At 37.1% G+C, this 19,512-nt stretch overlaps 1 protein-coding gene across 2 annotated transcripts in view; it reads left to right on the forward strand.

Moving 5' to 3' along the window:
• The window catches only part of TTC37 (tetratricopeptide repeat domain 37), a 44,021-nt gene that overhangs the window by 10,214 nt on the left and 14,295 nt on the right, over positions 1-19,512 (forward strand). For both annotated transcript variants that reach the window (XM_010726045.3, XM_010726044.3), the window contains 22 exons: positions 896-1,029; positions 1,660-1,746; positions 1,835-1,938; positions 2,033-2,159; positions 3,355-3,534; positions 4,317-4,441; positions 4,861-5,114; positions 6,595-6,697; positions 7,454-7,630; positions 8,583-8,727; positions 8,884-8,962; positions 9,099-9,160; positions 9,278-9,334; positions 10,410-10,478; positions 11,922-11,996; positions 12,617-12,758; positions 13,903-13,996; positions 14,559-14,636; positions 16,035-16,159; positions 16,997-17,120; positions 17,937-18,155; positions 18,944-19,016. In XM_010726045.3, coding sequence (XP_010724347.1) covers positions 896-1,029; positions 1,660-1,746; positions 1,835-1,938; positions 2,033-2,159; positions 3,355-3,534; positions 4,317-4,441; positions 4,861-5,114; positions 6,595-6,697; positions 7,454-7,630; positions 8,583-8,727; positions 8,884-8,962; positions 9,099-9,160; positions 9,278-9,334; positions 10,410-10,478; positions 11,922-11,996; positions 12,617-12,758; positions 13,903-13,996; positions 14,559-14,636; positions 16,035-16,159; positions 16,997-17,120; positions 17,937-18,155; positions 18,944-19,016 — 2,633 coding nt within the window. The remainder of the gene's footprint in view (positions 1-895; positions 1,030-1,659; positions 1,747-1,834; positions 1,939-2,032; positions 2,160-3,354; positions 3,535-4,316; positions 4,442-4,860; positions 5,115-6,594; positions 6,698-7,453; positions 7,631-8,582; positions 8,728-8,883; positions 8,963-9,098; positions 9,161-9,277; positions 9,335-10,409; positions 10,479-11,921; positions 11,997-12,616; positions 12,759-13,902; positions 13,997-14,558; positions 14,637-16,034; positions 16,160-16,996; positions 17,121-17,936; positions 18,156-18,943; positions 19,017-19,512) is intronic.

The raw sequence follows: 19,512 nt of genomic DNA on the forward strand, positions 1-19,512 counted from the left end.
AAAAAAACCTACTACCCTCGTGTGCCTTGGTCGAGTCTCAGTAAGGGTAAGTCTTTACCTACTTGGTAAGTACAGAGTTGTTAGTCATACTAAGATATAGTATATAGTATATAGTATATATGTATGTCTTTTTTTATTTTTTTTTTTTTTTTTTTACAGTTCATAGTTGTTTGTTTGAAGTGGCTTAAAAGCTAGATCACAACATAGATCTAGAAGCAAAGGAGGCTTTGTTACTTAACTCAAGGTGAAAGTTAGGGCTTTGTAGGTTTTGTGTATTGTTATTGCAGAAAGTTTCCTGGAGTTCAAAGGATGTCCAAAGTGGGAAAGAGTTCTGGGTAAGGTAGTGCTATGTGCTTGTCCTCCTCTTATGCTTTTCTTAGACATCGGCAGCTAGGTGTAGGATGCAAGGATAGACTGGCTTTATCAGATCAGACACAAATTTGTCATATATGGAATTGGAGTTAATGATTGAGAAAGTACTTGTCTTTGGAGAATGCTGACAAGCAACAGAGATTCTCAGAGGTGAGATTATACAGATCATTGGACAATGCATACAACAGTATGGAGTTAACTTTTGCACAGGTGTAGAGTTAAATCTTTTAATAGAGGGGAAAAAATATTACTAAACACTAAAGTGCAGAACTGCTTGGTTAGTGAAAAGTCATTGTTTCTTCTTCAGAGCATGAGTCAGGAAAACACAGCATTCTGTTTAAGAGTTTGGCATCTTGAAAACATTCCCTGTCTTTTATATGTCTGAGGGGCCTTTCTAAAATTCATTGAACTTTTGAACTTTCCTGGTTAGATTTTAAAGTTCCTTCAAGATGAGAGAGAACAGTCTGTAAATTAGCTTTATCAGTTCCTTTCCTATTTTTTTTGTCTTTTGTCTTACCAACAGCACTCAAGAATCTTGAAACTCCTGAGGGTCCTAGTCTGCAGCGGAAGAACCTTATCCTTCAGTTGAAAGCAGAGGCTTTGATCAAAATATCTGACGCTGGAGCTGCAGAAGAAGCCATTAATGCACTCGAGCAGGTATTTTTATTGATCAAGTGTAGTTTAAGGAAAAAAAACACTCTCATCTCTGTGCCCTAAAAATTCAAGCTGTGTATTTTCCCCATTTTCTCCTTTTACGTTCTATTTGATTTATACAGCTCCAACCAGCTATGCTGTAATCAGTGCACTCACCTATTTGCCCCTTTCCCTCCCTTGTTTTCTAGGCTTTTCTACAACTTCTTTTAACTCACAATTCTAATTTTAAAAGCTGTCACTCTTGATCTCTTCTGGTCTTGCTTAGCAGTGCTGGATTATTGCTGAGGCTACTGTTCATCTGAATTTGAATTACAGTTATAATCCTACTCCCTATGTTGTCAATTAACTTATCATTTCGCATAAGGACGTACATTTAAGACTGAATAGTATAGCTTCAAGCAGAAATTCCTTCTCCTTTTTTTATGTCTCACAGTTACGTGTATCTACCTTTTGCTCAGACTTCTGTAGCTTTGTCTTTGCTCTCCACAATCTACTGCCTCTTCTTCAATAGAAATCTTGAGGGTCTTCTCTTGAAGTGTTTTCTTATCTTTATCTTCATGTAGATTGCGTGCTTCTGACACCTTGCTTTTGTGGAGAGAATAACTTGTTTGTGTCTATTACTTGGTTTTCTAGGTTGTGGGAGCAAGTGGTGATCCTGTGCTTTTAGCTTTCAGAGGTCGAGCATATTTAAACAAAGGTTTAGTTGATGAAGCTTCAAAGGTTAGTGCTTTTTGGTCCTTCCTCTTTGTTAAATAGAACTCTTATTATCGTACTGAAATAACAAGGAAAGAATGACATATTTTTGCAGATATCACAAGAGCTTCTGTTGTCACACTCTGATATAGCTGAAGCCCATGCTCTGGAGGGTTTCATCCATTATTCTCAGAAAAAATATGAGCAGGCAGAAAGAAGGTAAACTTTTTTTTTCTCCTCTGTAACAGGCTGTAGGGGAGAACAAATTACAATGGTTTTCAAGTTTGATCTGATTTCTGTTCTTTTTATTTAGTTTTCAAAATGCTATTGAAAGAAAGGCTGAAATTGCTGAGTATCATCAGTATCTGGGGCTCACTTATTGGTTCATGAATGATGAGACAAAAAAAGATAAAGGAAAAACACTTGCTCATTTCTTGAAGGTAAAAGCTTCTTTATTCGTTTAAATCAACATTTTTCTATATTGGAAGCATGAAGTACTCTAGCTGGAATGAGAGACTTGAATATTGTACCTGTTACCATTCACAGGTCTTCAAAGCCTGTAAACCGATTTCAGCTGTGAACAAATTCATTGTGGGGAGCTGTAGTTACCTGAAATCTCCCTGCTTTTTTTTTTTTTTTAACCCCTGTTCAGCTGATTATTGAGACCTTTGTTAGAGGCAAATGAGGTGGTGATTTGTTGATTCTCTCAATCCCCCGTCCTGAGAGCTATAAATCTGGGACTTTAGATGGGCATTGTAGAGCTTCAAAGACAGAGCTTCAAAAACATCTTGAAATGCAGAGGGCAGTATTCAAAATGGAAGAAAACAAAGAGGGGAAAAAATGTGGTGTTAGAGTTTCAGTGTGTATCCACAGATGTAATCCTGCAAAGCCCCTGTAGTTTATATGCTTTCCCGAACCATTGCATTTTTAATGCTTGTGGATTTCTCCATGTATAGATCAGTATCTGATCCAAGGGATTTAACCTGATGTCATTCTGGGGAGCATAGAAGCTTTGCTCCCAAAAATAGGAATCTGAACTTCTTAAACTCACTGTATAAATTTATAGCAGGTGTCATCTCAAATAATAGCCTACTGCTCCCACTTCAGTAGCAGCAATGTATAGCATACAGTCTATTTTAAATGAATTATATTTTTGGTTCTAAAATGCTCTTAACAACTTTGTAAGCTTTTTTTTTAAAAAATTGTCAGAACTGTTGATATGCTGCTTTGGGGGTATTATTTCTCAAGAATAAACAAGTGTGTCAAATGTACACACAATTAACTCAAACTTTTGAAAATGCAAGAGTTAACTGTGGTATAAGGCATGACTGTAAGTGTAATGGTTGAATTTTGAGTAGAATTTTAAAGTGATGGGATGTAAGGAATTGTTTGCTGCTAATGCATTTATCTGGTTATTGTTTCCATACAAATTGCTTTTGTGTCATGAAGTTTGTGGATGATTCTGCAAATATTTAAAGCTGAAGTAGCCTTTGAAATATTGAACGCTCAGATGTAGCACAGAAGAAGCTTAAATAAGTCGATAAATGAAAACTGTATAAGTAGTTACCACTGGACCTGCCCGCATGCCTGATCCTTCAAAAGGTACTCTTATGTTGTGTTTGTATTTCCTTGTAGGCTGCAAAGTTGGACAGCTACTTGGGAAGTGTCTTTTGTTATTTAGGTAACTACTACAGAGATGTTGCTGGAGACAAAAGTAGAGCTCGTGGTTGCTATAAAAAGGCTTTTGAACTGGATGGAACTGATGAAGAATCTGGAACAGCAGCTGTAGACTTAAGTGTGGAGCTTGGAGACATGGTATTGCACACTCAAGACCCTGGGTTATGGTTATTTGGCTTCTCTATTAATCTTATTAATCTTTGAGGAATCACCTCTGGTTTCCTTGGTATTTGAGAGTAGGATGTGAAAATGGATGTTCTGTCATTGCCTGGCAGTTTTCATTGCTGGACTCACTTCAGTGTTATGCTTCAGTTGTGAATTAAACCTATCTGGGGAGAATGCTGGAGTAAGCAAGTGTAACGTTGTAGTCATCCCATACGTGGTTCAGAGGGGAAGATTTTTCTCAGTAGAAAGCATGTAGGGAAAGTAAATTTACTTCTCATACTTCTGCCAATTTTTTTTCCATCCTCCCCTTTGTTCCATTTGGAAAAAACATTTAAAGTGATTAGAATGTTTTAAGAAAGTATTACTTATGTAGCATTGTATAAAAACTTAGTCTGATACTAGCGAGAAAGCAGCTCACACTTTGACGGACTCCATTGGGACACCTGCAGAATAAGATTAAGTATCTGACTTACCACAAAGACTTGTATGCTTTTCTAGTTAAAAAATAAATTTATCACTGCAGAACTGCAGGAATCTACTGTCTTTTTGCAAAGATGTACAGAAGATGTGATAATATCCTCCCATATTCTGCCGCTCAGTCTGCTAACTTTTAAAAGCTACTATAATGTTTCGTCATTACAGTAACAACAAATCAGACAGTTTAATGGTGTGCTGAAATAGGAATATTCTTCTTAATAATTTTGTTCTTTGCATCCAAATGTTCATTAATGTGGTATATTTGTTTTTTTTGTTAGGACACTGCTCTATCCATCTTGAATGAAGTAACTGAAAAAGCAAATGCTGGTGCAGCAAAATGGGCTTGGCTTCATCGTGGACTTTACTACCTCAGAACTGGTCAGCCATCAAAAGCAGTGGCTGAGTAAGAGAACTAGTGGTTGTTTAAACCATTTTCTATAAATCCTGCTAATTGATCTTCCGAGGTTTTGAAATTAAGTTAGCTAATCACAGGGCAGCCAGTACTAAACTGGGAGGTGGATCTGAGTGATTCTGAAATTAGCATAATGCAATCTTCTCATGGTAGCAGTGATCTCTGCTAACAAGCCTGATAATGAGGCTTCTGGTAGACAAGTAGGTTGCAACACTGAATAAAAGCCAAAAACAGGTTCAGTACCTAAGCTTGTTTAATTTGCTCTGTGAAGAATTAAACACTGTTTTGCCATTTCTAAAAGTTCCATATAATTGTCTGCTTGTGTTCTGAGATTATGTAATTTAAGGAAATAATTTGTTTTTGTTAATATATGTCACGTTTAATTTAAATCTAAATCTTGGTATCTGCAGTTTGCAGGCAGCTCTCAGGGCTGACCGAATGGATCCCAACTGCTGGGAGTCTCTAGGGGAGGCTTATGTGAGCAGAGGTAGCTATGCAGCAGCTCTAAAATCCTTCAGGAAGGCCAGTGAGCTGAACCCAGACCATGTGTACAGCATTTACAGAGCTGCAGCAGTTGAGCAGATTCTAGGCAAATACGAAAATGCTATAGCTACCTATCAGCAAATCTTAGAGAAGACAGAAGAGTATGTACCTGCACTTAAAGGTAATATGTCTGTATTTTCAACTTTAGATCTTTTTCTCTCTCTAACTCTGTAGTACTTCAGTTTTATGGAGAGGTTCTTGATGTCTGGTGTAGGTAGGCCTGCCTGCAGGAAAGAGTTTTTTTGGATGTTTGGAATGCTGAGATCCACTTGCAAGAAAGCCAGAGTGTAGTAGCCTGCAAATACTTGAAGAGCTCCTACTATCGTTATCCAAAGGAGCAATTATTTCTATTTCAAATAAATACAAAAGATAATTATTCCTGTGTAACTATGAGGACAGAGGAATTTAAAATTTATGTAGGAATTCAGCTAATAGTGCTGCGGTTTCACCTGAGCAATCATACCATGTATGACTAAAAAGGCAGTGGAGTCAGTCAGCCTTGTCAAAGGGATGGGCTGTGCTCATTTTCTGCTGCACTTGACCATGTCTTTATCAAGTTTTGTGAATTTAGTTGTTGGAAGCATAGTATCATAGCAGATAGGAATTAAGTGTACTGATACTGCTTTAATGTGTCTTTTATATGCATTCTAGTTTTGTGTTATTGAATAGTAAGTTTATTCTACCTCTGCTCTGGCATCTCTTTTTAATGTATAACTTTTGGAAATAAAATGAGTTTTGCTTTTAGATGGCAGCTTCCTTGTATCCGAGCTTATAAGCTTGGGACCTGTGTGGTTGAAACAAATACCTATGGGGGCAGGATAAGAGGTTTACAAAACATGATTGCATCAAAGTCATACAGACTGCATTTGTTACAGTGTTATAATCCACAAAGAGAGATGAATGGCTTGGTGTAGATAAGCAGTACAATTACATGATGAAGGCAGCTTCAGAGCTGTGAAAAAAATACTAAGAATCAGTAGAACTCGCATCCAATGACTTATTGCCATTCAGAGTCACAGCCAATACCAGCAAGAGTATAAACCAAACCCTGTCTTGAATTTTCCAGAATTCTGAAAATTACTGTATTAGATGAAGGCTTTTTGATAGTTGAATTTATTTCTTTATAATGTAAATTCTTCCTTAAACAGGATTAAATATTGTTGGTTTCAGTCACCTCAGAGAAAAATTCCCATCCTACCTTGGTCTATTCTTGTTTTTGTATTTTGTGTGCTTTGATACTGTTCCTGTATTTGTCAAAGGCTAACCAGTGCAGAGCAGCTTTCTGGGTGAGTTTGTGTTCTAGTTAATTCCTGAAAACAAACACCAAGTTTTGGTGTTATGCTTTATATAACTAGGTGTATTTTAATATTGTATTTTAATATTCAGATTGTACTACAGTTCATGCTGATTAGGGAGAGGTAAGAGCAAAGCGTCTCTTATGAGCAGGAGAGTTTCTGTAGGTTTTTGTGCTTTGGCTTAGTACACGCAGGAAATAAAGAAGAACACTGAGCAGGCTTTCTCCCGTACCACCCCATCTCTTCTAGCAAGCAGTGTCAGGCAAGCATCTTTTTTCATGAAGGATAACTTTGTCTTACTTTTAGGACTTGGAGAATGCTATCTCATGCTGGCAAGATCAGCTCTTGAGAAGTATCTTGATATGAGGGCTGTGGGTTACCTAGAGCAGGCTCTTGAATTTTTTACAAGGTGAGTACTAAATATTCTGTTATTTAATGTACTGGGCTCATGGTTTGGAGAAAAATAAATATTAAATGTTTGAAAACTTTCAGTTAAATTAAATAAAATGAACCAGGCTTCTCTTTTAGAAGAAAAAGTTTAGAGAAAATGCATTGAACAATGCGTTTTGGACTGAGTAAATGGTAACTATAAAATTATTATTATTTTTACTGTTTAAAAAAATAGAGTCCTTTGACTTTTACAGACTTCTGAAGTTGCATATAGTTCTCTTTAGTTGTCATTTTATATATATGGAACTTAAGGAAAGAAATATCAATAAAAAATGGTGGATGAGAAAGTGATTGTTCTTTCCTTCTGTCAATCATACTGTTTTACGTTTCAATTAAAATGCTTTAGTGGCCTAAATTAAACCTTAGAATAAGTGCTGTTACAGAGTAATGTCCACTAGGTTTCTGCAGGTGTCTCATGCCATGTGATATAATGGCAAAAACTAGTAGATTCAGATAATGGATAATTTTCTGAACATACTCCTAGTCCCCGCAAAGCTGGGATACTTTGATGAAGTTTCTCTGATTTATTTTTTACATTTTAAACCTAGAGGTTGAGTGGGAAGAATTCTGATTTAAAAAAAAAAAAAAGTACCAAACAACTCATTGATTAATTAAATTGAGTTTGTGCCACTCTTCAGAGTGGCAAACTTTCTGGAAAAAGTATTGTGATGCCTGAACTGTTGTTTTGTGGGTTTTCTTAATTATTAAATTACAGGGCAACAAAGCACCGACCTGATATATCTTCCCTTTGGAAACTGCTTGGCGATACCTGTACTAGTGTGCATGTCATTTCACCAACCAAAGTGAATGTTCAAGTTCTAGGATCAATTCTGGGTAAAAATGAAGGCAAACAGATGCTGAAGAAAAGTGAGCTGCTGAGACTTGGTGGAAGGTAATTATTTATTTATTTGTTTATTTATTTATTACTGTAAAGTGCTTCTACACATCTGTACACGCTGTAGAGTCTCAAATATTCTAGACTATGTTAATTTTAGAAAATAAAATACATGATGTTCTTCTGACACGTGCATATTTAGTGAAGACTAAAGAAAAAGCAAATTCTCATGATTATTCCAAATTACATTGCTTATTTCAAGGAATGATACCTGGGTCACCATAGTGGCTGTCAGTGCATCATCTAGCACCTGCTATTTTTTGTGCTTCCTTCTGCCTCCAGAGCGAGGCTGTATTGTGCCTGTTATTCAATCATTTATTCAACTTTAAATGGTTGCAGTGGTTGTTACCCAATTATCCTAGGACTACTTATGTCCAAGATAAAACTGTAAGCTTTGTTTGTGACTGTAATTATTTCTTATAAAACTGTCATTAATTTGAGCCCCACAGATGTGATCTAAATTATATTGGAAGAGGGAACTCCTTTTTCCTGGCCCTGGAATCTCATTTTAAAAAATATCTGTAGTTTCCTCATAGCACCTTCTGTGCTGCTAGATGAATAAGTTAAGGTGGGCTGAAAATGCTGCTGCATAGTAAATCTTAACCATTGTGTGTAGTCAAGTACTTCCTAGGGAAGTCTGATTAACTTTAGAAATGGCTGATATTTGTTACAATTAAAACATTCATATTGCACCTGACATCACTTTGATAGATTACACATTTGTCATTTCATAAGTGATGGATAATGCAGACCAAGATAGATTCTGTAAAGATAACTGTCTAACTGAAAATTATTCAGTTGTTGCTGGGTTTCCATTCTTGCCTGGTTTTGTTTGTATTTATACATATTTGATGGTTTGGGTTTTTAAGCACTTTTGAGCATTTTTCAGCTTTCTATTTTTCATGTGGAAAGGCTTGGGATAATACTTCTGTGATTCATGTTTCTGTAGGTGTTATGGCAGAGCTTTAAAATTGATTCCTTTGCCTAACATATGGTGTGATCTTGGAATAAATTATTATCGACAAGCTGAGCACCTCACAGCAGAGGGCACTGACATGTATGAGATCAGTGAACTACTAGAGAAGTCTTTACAGGTATCGTCTGTTATTCTGTTGTGTTCTTTAAAATCTACCTTGATGCTTGTCTGCTTAACTTCTGTCTCTAATAAAACCTAGGTCTGAGTAAGCTAGCACGTAACATCTTAACTTTTGCTGTTCTATTGATATAATTTGCATTTGATTTTCTTCCAGTGTCTCAAAAAAGCTGTGAGACTTGACAGCAAAAATCACCTTTATTGGAATGCACTTGGTGTGGTTGCTTCCTGTAGTGGTAAGTCTTCAGTGAGATCCCTAGATGCATAATATTCTACATTAGAAGGCAATGCATGACTAATGCTGTTTACAAAATTCAGTTAGATCTAGCTTTCCTTTCATTTTCCCTTTTTTTTTTTTTTTTGTCCCCCCAGCTATTGGGAATTATGCTCTTGCTCAACATTCGTTCATCAAATCTGTTCAAGCTGAGGAAATTGTAAGTGCTGTAGGCAGCTACCATCTGTTCCAAGTGGATATTTTAAACTTATCTTCCCTTGATGCAGAGTTATTCTTTCAGGATACAGTAATAATAGGTTTTATTTGTTCTGTCTAGAATGTTGTTGCCTGGACCAACCTGGGGGTTTTGTATCTAGCGACTGGAAACACTGAGGTAATTCTTTCCCGTTCCTTAAACACAGTTTCCCTTTCAATTTCTCAGGGGAATATGTGGTTGTAGGACTGTGTGCACAAACAGTGAAGAGCAGATTTCTCAGATTCGAGAAGAATACTTTCTTTGAATGAATACATATATTAAGTATTTGTTCTGGACTGGATATGGTTAAGTGAACTTAGGCTAAATTGCTGAACTTGCTCTCGAAATGACTAGATGGAACAAAAGCAGTTTGTAAGGATGGAGAAGGACTGAAAAGGACTGAATCAAATGAATGCACACCAAATTTGACCCAAGAACTCTTTTAGTCACAAACTAAGATTTTGAATTTCCTGCAGGTAGCTACTTTCTGTTTATCAGTATGTCATATAATTTACCATGGTTCTTCAGAACTTTCAGAGTCTCTCTGGAGGAAAATTAGAGTACCTGTGTAGTTCAGAGTTTTCTTGCGGCTAAAACTACATGCTATCCTATTTGCTGGTCAGAATTTTGGCAATTTTATTTAATTTATGAAATGGGATGGTAAGACTGAGAATTATTTTTAGTAAAAGTAACTTGATATTACAAATTCCTTGCTGCTAAGAGCAGTAATGCTAGGACTTTTTTTCCTTGTGCCACATTGAGAAAGGAATTCTGAACATATACAGTCATGTCTTTCCTTCAGGACCTATGTACAGTAATCAGCTTAATAATTTTCAAATGATTTACATGAAAGAAATGTAAACTTCAAAATCTGGGTCCTCCAAGTGTCTAAATTTAAAATATTAGTTGTTCTAGCAGTTAATCTAGCTTCTTCCTTAAAACAAGAAAACAGTTAATCTAGTTGAGAAGTAAGCATTTTTGGAAGGGAGGGGGACTTTTGATCTTTTAAATAGTTTTTACAATTATTTTTATTTTTAAGAAGTCTAAACTGCTTTATTTTTCTGGGTGGCAAGTTATTCTGTATGGCATAGAACTAGTAATGACTTAATTTCATTCATTGAAAGCTCTTCCAGTACTACTGCATAACAATACCTGTGTATATCAAAAGTGTATGCAAGACAGTTTGATAGCCGTGTTATCTTTGGTTCTACAGCAAGCTCATGAAGCCTTCAAAGTAGCCCAGTCTCTGGAACCTTCTTACCTAATGTGTTGGATTGGGCAGGTAAGATGTGAAAAAACATCAAATTGTGCTTTGTTAGGGAAAAAGAGGATTTGGACTTCCTCCTAATTGATGTTTACGCATGTACCTGTAGGAGTAGAGAGAGCTGCTACTTCCCCTGAAGGTGGATGAAACAACACAGTGGTGTATAGAGGAATCTATATTCAGCAGTTATCTTTATGTAAATGTTTTTGTGACTGATGTAATTGTCAGTTGTATAAGAAACTAGCTATTAAAAAAACAATCACTATTGTTCTCTGAAGCTCGTTATCTAGTGCTCTTAAAGTACCATCCTCATAAGGTGGCAGCTATTTCCGTTTTTGCTGTATGACTAGTTCATTAAATGGCACTCCTAACTCTCTTCTCAGCTCCCCTCTCTTCCAACTTACTGTTAAAAACAGTAAGTCTTTAATGTACCTGGTATAAATTCAGCTCTTACTTCCTGGGAGATCACTTTCTCCACCTACCACTGAGGGCTGGATAGGCTGCCACTGGTACTTAGGCCATCTGTAAATATCACAAAATCCTTGTGACTCATGTTTGTGATTGCTATAGGTGCACTCCATGATCCCATGTTGTTGATCTCTAATAATATCTGATTGAAGCTGGATTCTAAATAAGGACTTGTGCCGTTGTGTGTCAAAACTCAGTTCCCATCTTATGTCTCTGTACTGAGGAAAGTGAAGTAGCAGCAAAAGCTCTTGAGTTTCAAATTGCAATAGAACAGAGACTACTTATTCTACTTTTAAAGTGTTTGATTTATTCTTAGAAACATAGAATAGCTTGGGCTGGAATTGAGCATAAAACCCATCCAGATCCAGCCCCCTGCTGCAGGCAAAGTTGCCACCTGCTAAATCAGGCTGCCCAGGGCCCCATCCAACCTGACCTTAAGCACCTCCACGGATGGGGCATGTGTACCTTCTCTGGGCAGCCGTCCCAGGACCTCACTGCTTTCTAAATAATGAATTTCCTCCTAACATCTAATCTGAATCTTCCCTCTTTTAGTATAAAGCCATTTCTCCTTATCCTGTCATAACATTTTGTTGTAGTAAATCCCTCCCCAGTGTTTCAGTAGCCCCAGCTTAGGTACTGAAAGGCTACTATGAGCTGTCCATGGAACCTTCTGTTCTTCAGGCTGAACAGCCCTAACTCTCTCAGCCTTCCTTCACAGGAGAAGAGTAGCAGCCCTCTGAGCATCCTTGTGGCTTATCTTTGCACTCATTCCAGCAGGTCCATACTCTTCATGTGCTAGGGTACCCAGATTTGAATGCAGCGCTACAGGTGGGATCTCATGAGAGTGGGGTGGAGTTTTTTTGACAGCATAAGAAAATAAAATATTTTCATGTTAAATATCTAGGGTACGACTGAAAGTAATCTATGTTGAGTTTCTTCTCAACATCATGAATTTTGAAGTACCTGACTGCAACAACTTTTGTTTCTCTGAAGGCTCTTGTTGCAGAGGTGATAGGCAGCTATGATACTATGGATCTCTTCAGGCACACAACTGAACTTAGTATGCATGTAAGTATAACAGATAGATATTTAATGTTTAATCTCTCTACTTATATAATTTTTAAAGAACAGTTGTATTTTCAACAATGGAACAGTTAGGCTCCTTTTCCACATGAGATTGCCTGAATTCACTGTTGCTGTTCTGGGCCTATGCTGATACTGAATAGCAGGCGCTCATTTTATTGAATGCTTTAGCCCCAGTAGACAAAGAAGCTTTCTTTATAGGTTGTGAAAAAACATTGTGATGTTCCACAGAATTGGACAAAGGCATATACTGAAGACATAAACAGGAAAGAGCAAGGATACTGTTGTACTCCTGGATTCTAAGGAAGTGAAAGACTTTATATTCTCTTAGAACTTTTCTCATTTGTCATTCCTGCACGAGTGCAATCAGTGATATGATAATGTGAGAATTCTTTCTGCCTAAAGGACTGAGTGTTTGCAGCATATCAGATTAGTGTTTTATTCTCCTGCTTAACTATGATTCAGATTTTTATCCTAGACTCTGCCTTAAAACAGAGAATTATTATCATCTCTAAGTATTTCAATGTTATTTCAATGTTATTTGGGCAGATTTAATGATCCTTAATTTACATGGCTTTTTTGTTTGTTTTTAATTATTTCCTGAGACTGAGGGAGCAAAAGGCTATGCCCACTGGGTATGTTCAACACTGCAAGATAAAAGCAACAGAGGTACTGAGCAGTATCTGTACAACATTGTTGAAATGAATGCTATTCCAGCAGCTCAGGTGGTTATGAGCAAGTACACAGGTAGGTAGCTGAAATACCTCATTGAATTGGCAAGCCTGACTAAGTGATGTCTCTACAAGGTTTGGCAAAGACTGATTTGGCCAGACTGGGGAGAGGCTTTTGTGTTGTAAAATAAACAAAGTAGAGTAAAGGGACTTTTTTATTAATTTATTATTATTGTTATCACACAAGATGAAGTAAGTATGAATTCTGTCATTCTACTAGACTTCATTTCAGATGAAGCTGAGCAAATTAAGGAGCTGAGCCTTGTTACATCTGCCACCTGGTGTCTGATATCAGACATCCTTTGAGTATATCTGTATGGTACAGATAGATACTAGCTTTTCTGCCTGTGTTCCATATGTTTGAGCATAAGGCTATTTTTGGATTTTGCCCACCTTCACAATCTGAAGCACACAGTAGTATTAAACTTCAGTAAGAGAAAAAACATTTTCTTGAGCGTGGCTCCTAGTCACTATGGCCTTCATGCAGTGGTAGGCTTGTATGTATCTAGCCCAGAAGATGAATAGAGCAAGTGTGGATTTTCTTTAAACTAGATCCTTGATCTTGTAATTTGTTGCTAATTTTTTTCTTTTAAGAGCTACAAAATAAGTTGCAAACATTTAAAATGAGAAGTGTAAGAAGATATTTATCTCTAAAATCTCCATTCTTATAGTGATTGCAGGAAGGGTCTATGTTCTCCTTTCTGGTCTGATGTGAGATGGCAGGTAACTTTAGCAGTTGATGTGCATTTCAAAGCTGTAATATTGAAAATTAATTAATGTAATATTGAGACTAGTAAGGTTCTACTAGTATTTTATTAGAGTCAGTACAAACAGAACAGTTCCATCTTTCATTACCAAAAAAAAGAGCTTCATAACTCCTAACCACTGCAAGCCAAAAAACTTAAAATTTAGTGTGTCAATACTTTGTTGTAAGATTTGAAACATTTTTGAGCTAGCCTGATGTCATGTTGCAGTCTTAGTATCCTTTATTTGCTTGCAGCCTGTCTAACTGATTCTAGTGAGCAACTGACAGAAGCACTTGGCAAAGTGCTTTTATATATATGCATACACTGTAGCATCAATGTAGCAATGTTTTTCTAATGCTTTTTCACAAGTCTTTTTGATTATGTTCTCCAGTGTTGTAAATTCTGATTTTCTAGAAAGAAATCCAGATGATGCATCTGCTTTCACAATGCTTGGTTACTTGAATGACTATCTGGAACTAAAAAGACAGGCAAAAGATGCTTATGAAAGGTAAATTATAGATGCTGTAATGCTTACTGACAGAAGCTCCCTGTCCTCATTTTCTGTGCACCAGCTGAAAAGCTTAAGGTTTATATTTTCCTGCAGTAAGCCTTATATTCTCAGTTAAGCAGTACATTTCAATTAATTGTACTATGAGTAGTGTATGGGAATTTTCTTATGCAATTTGGAAATGCAGAACACAAGTAACAGGGGAAGTAAAGGCATTCCACAGCTCTGTGTCTTACTAGGATACTCACCTGTTTTACTGTGTGGGAGTTAAGTGACACTTCGGGATTTTTTTTTTTTTTTGTTTTTCTTCTTTTTAAAGTTTTATTGTCTATAGTAATTAATGTACTTTTTTCTTCTCTCCTTTTCAAATGGTAGAGGAAGGTGATGGAGGAAAATACATGTTTGGAGAGCATGTTTGCCAATACATTAAACTTTGCAAAAGTAGCTCTATTTATGTTTTCTGTGTTTATGCATAGAAGGATTTTTGCATAAACAACTTGCCTATTCTACTATGAGAATTAATGTAAAAATGTTAATTTTTCTTAATTGTGATCATTTTAAGGGCTGCTACATTACTGAAAAACTCTGAGGATATTGAGAAATATAATATAGCAATGCAAAACTACGGCAGATCTCTGTGGTAAGTGTCTATTGATATATTATCCCAGCCCCTAACTTTGGGTGTAGTGAATGTAGTGGTGCAAAACTTAGTTAAGGCTCAGGGGTGAAAGTTAGTGATAGAAAACTGATTAAACATCATTCTTTGTAGCCAGACTTGTCATAGAATCAGAATCACCAAGGTTGGTGAAGACCTCTAAGGACATATAGACTATCCATCCACCTATCACCAGTATTTCCCACTGAACCATGTCCCTCAGTACAACATCTAAACGTTTCTTGAACACTTCCAGGGACTGGGCAACCTATTCCAGCACCTGACCACTTTCTCAGAGAAGAAATATTTCCTAATGTCCAACCTAAATCTCCCCTGGCACAACTTAAGGCCATTTCTTCCAGTCCTCTCACTAGTTACATGAGAAAAAAGGCTGACCCCCAGCTCACCTCTCTACAGGTAGTTGTAGAGAGCAGTAAAGTCTCCTCTGAGCTTCCTCTTCTTCAGACTGAACAATCTCAGCTCCCTCAAGCTGCTCCTCATAAGACTCCTCATCTGCTCCAGACCCCTCACAGCTTCATTGCTCTTCTCTGGACACACTCCAAGGCCTTGGTATCATTTTGTAGTGAGGAGCCCTAAACTGAACACAGTACTTGAGGTGCAGCACATCTCCTGACAACTTAGCATCATCTGAAAAACTTACCAAGGGTGCACTCACTGCCCTCATCCAGGTCATCAGTAAAGATATTGAACAGGTCAGGCCCCAGTACCAAACCATGGGAAACACCACTTGTGAGCTGTTGCCAGCTGGACATGACTGCATTTACCACCACTCTCTGGGCCCAGCAGACAGTTCTTTACCCAGCAAAGAGTGTACCTGTCCAAGCCACGGGCTGCCAGCTTCTCCAGTAGAATACTGTGGGAGACTTTCCCTCATGCACCAAGTGGGTCACTTGGTCATAGAAGGAGATCAAGTTGGTCAAGCAGAACCTTGGTCTTTCATGAACCCATGCTGGCTAGGCCTGATCCCTGGTTGTCCCACACGTGCTCTGTGATCTCCCTCAAGGTGATCTGCTCCATAACTTTTCCTGGCACCGAAGTCAGGCTGACAAGGATGTAGTTCCCCAGATCCTCCTTACAGCCCTTTTTGTAGATGGGTCACATTTGCCAAGTTTCTAGTCCTCTGGGACCAGGAATGCTTATAGATGATGGAAAGCAGCTTGGCAACCACCTCCGCTAGCTTCCTCAGCACCCTAGGGTGCATCCCACCCAGCCTCATGGACTTGTGGCAGTCCAGGTGAAGTAGTAGGTCTTCTAACAGTTTCCGCATGTAAACAGCATATTCAACTGCATGGACATCTTCTCTCAACCATAGCACTGTTGGTACGTCCTTCATATTAGTGATGGTGTTTGTTTTTTTAATAGTGCCATTGGTGAGTGTGATAAAGCCATTGAGGTTTATACATCAATACCCCTTACTGAGTTTGATGCCATTGTGGGGATAGCACTAGCCTACTTCAAGAAAGGACTCTTAGAAGAAAGTATTAAAGGTAAGCATATTCCTAATTCAGAGTAGTACAGGGCAGTCCTTAAGATGACTCTTAACCAGATTTGTTCATCTAACCAATGTAACTGTATTCAAATTATTTCAGTCTTTCAGTATACATATGGTACACATTCTGTAGCTATTTTCATCATTCATCTATTCATAAAAGTGCTAGGACTATTCAAATCTAAGGAAAGCTACATTTCTTTGAGTTTCATTCTTGTCTGTTAAGCTTTTGTATTCCTAGCTTTCCTTGCTATCATGAAATGGCTTTTCTGGAAAAATTGCTCCTGGGTAGGAAATTAATGTGATGTTCAAAGCACTTCAGCTTTAGTGATTAATGTAAGTGCTATGTTGTCACGTTCTATGTTGTTGAGATGGGAAACGCATAAAAAGGCATGCTGAATTGTCACTGTAGAAACCTAAGCACTCACAGTGCAGCAGCTAGTTCAACATTTGAAATAATCCTATTTTTAATAGGAATTGTGTGTGTGTCTCAGATATTATTTCATAAATATGTTATCGTGGGGAAATCTTTAAGCTATTTTCATTTCTTTTTCTAGATATCCCAGTACTTATTGCCAGACTGGTTTCCACTTGGTACAACTAAGTAGGCTATAAACATTCCTATAAATTAGACATTTTCTAGCATACAGCCGCTTCCTAAGTCTTAGTCAAACTTTTTGGGCTTCGACAATATGATTTCAGGTGTGAAAATGCAGTGAACCTGAAACAGTAGTACTTTTGTACTAGTGTGGTACCTTTCCTGAGGCCTTATAAACATGAGGTTCTTTTTTTTCCCACATGCTTCAATTCTGAATCTATCTTTATTTTTCACTAGCCTATGAGAAAGCCTTGTCTGTTGCGGAATCTGAACAAGATAAAACACATATCCTGACTGCCTTGGCAATAATAGAGTATAAACGAAACAAAGTGGATGCTGCAAAGACATTACTGTTTAAATGGTGAGTGGAGGGAATAACCAGCAGTATGCAATGTTCTATTGTCCTACTTAATTCTCAGTTAATTCTTGAGGCGTGTCTCAAACGAATGCTGCCAGCTGCAGCAGTAGATACCCAGAGCTAGGAAAGGGAACAGAGGACAATGGGAGAAAAATGTCATTCATTGTATCTAGTAGCTCCCCAATAAATGTGAGAATACTATTGTAAGGTTAAGCTGCCTCTTGTAATGAAGTGAGTGTGGAATAGTGTAACTTGGCTCTGGTAATATAACTAACAGATGGTGGAAATCATATACAAACTACCTGAAGTTGGAACAAATCTTGATATAGAAAGTATTTGATTTCTCAGAATAGCCTAATTGAAAGAGTAGTTCTTTTCAGCAGCCCTGTTTCTGGCTTTTTTTCTTCCTGGATTTCTGTTGCAAAGTTGGAAACAGGAACAGTGTAATTGATGTCTGACTCAATTTAAAAGTGCATATATGTTCAAGGAAAGCAAGCAAGTTTCTGCATTACACATTGTACCTTGCTGTTTATTTTATGGCTGCTAATGAATAACAGCAAATGTACTGGGAGTCTTTCCAAGTAGTTTGAATTGATAAGTTTCAGTTCTGAGATGGTACAAAACCACTTCAGTATTCCATATCCTCAGGTCTCAAGTCTACAGTTCTAAGCTTGATCCAAAATCCCATAATGATAGGCTGCTAAGTCAGCATATTGTTGATGATGTGTTGAAGAAAGAGGACTCAAAATATTGTAATATTAAATGTAAGTTTAATTTGTGCTCCAAAATAATGTCTCCTTTCTCCCTCTGATTCAACAGCTCATTAAAGGAACCTAGTACAGAAAGTCTGAAGGCTTTGTGCACACTAGGACTGGTAAAGCAGGATGTTACGCTTGCAACAGCAGCCCTAAAGGAGTTACTGAAGCATGAGAAAGGGAGTGATGGGATTTATGAAAGATGCCTTATTGCATCTGCTGTTTATGCACTGCAAGGCAGAAACCTGGGGATCCAGAGAGAAGTCTCCAAAGCAATACATAGGTGTGTATTTTGTTATTTTTCTAGATTTCCTTGTAGATTTCTTGCAGCATTGTTATTTAAAAAAAAAAGATGAAAATAAAATCAAGCATGAATGTCCTTATGATTTCGGTATCAGTGGGAAGAAATCTATTGTGTCTGATCTATGGGATCAAGTGGCAAAATTTTCATGGCTTTTAAGCGTTTTTTTGTTTTTGTATTGGTGACTTGTTAGATCTGTTCATCATACACACCAGAGCTTTCAACTTAAAAATCTTCAGGACTTTTATTTAATATCAAACAATCTCTGAAGCAGTTCATTCTGTTAGATAAATGCCAATATTTAAACTTGTTTTGAGCAACCTATGTGTTATAGGGAGTGGAAATCTTAATCAGTGTCTTTAGCAAGATACATCATACATTCCCTCCACATATTTTCAGGAACAGTGCATTTCTCAAAACTGCGTTTCAAGTTCCTTGTTCCTCAGACTACGAGGACAAGATCTTGAGTCGTTGAGTTTGCCTTTTTTCTTCCTTGAATATCGATATATACATGTATATGCACACATCATATCTATCTATTTATATATGTATCTACACACATATATAGTTCGCTTTATTTCTTTAGGCAGTGATATAACTTCAGTGTTGTGTTGATTGTTTTAAATTATTTGCCACGTCTATTTACAACTGCACTGGGTTTTCTTTCTAATAGAAGATCCATGTGGTATTTATAGAAACTGGCTACAAGAGTTATGAAGACCAGATACATTTCTAAACCAAAAAGCTTGGTATACTTGTTCTTTTTGCAGTTACCCTGGTAATCCTGCCCTTTGGTCTCTTCTGTCTCGACTAGTTCCACTGTATACACCACAGATGGCAAAAGTAAGGGCATTGATTTAAGAACTGCTTGCATCCTGAGTATAGTGTCTGTGTTGTTTCTTAACTGAAAATAAAAACTGATACCATGCTTCAGTACGTGTATGTTCACTAGTTAATGATTTTTTATATAAGAAAGTACATTCTGAGCAATGCACATACTGAACAAACCGTATCCAATTATTTGCATCCTTTATAGGCTAATGATTCTTTATCTTCTTGAAATCTACTAGAAATGTTCTAATAAGCAAAAACCAGACTATATGTAAATAATTTATTTATGAGGTTTTAGATATATATGCAAAATTGAGGTAAAAGGCTCTGTCTGGCTTGAATTTGCTTAGTCCAGTCAATTTTAATTATTGCATTATGCACTATTTCTTTTCTGCTTTTGTACTTACTATTAGCTCTTCTCCAAATAGAGACTTCAAATACATACTCCAAATAAATACAAATAAATGTAAGGAAATCTGTTTCTATATGTATCTGGAATTTTAAGAAG

This window comes from Meleagris gallopavo, chromosome Z (genome assembly GCF_000146605.3).
Source record: "Meleagris gallopavo isolate NT-WF06-2002-E0010 breed Aviagen turkey brand Nicholas breeding stock chromosome Z, Turkey_5.1, whole genome shotgun sequence".
Classification (NCBI taxonomy): domain Eukaryota; kingdom Metazoa; phylum Chordata; class Aves; order Galliformes; family Phasianidae; genus Meleagris; species Meleagris gallopavo.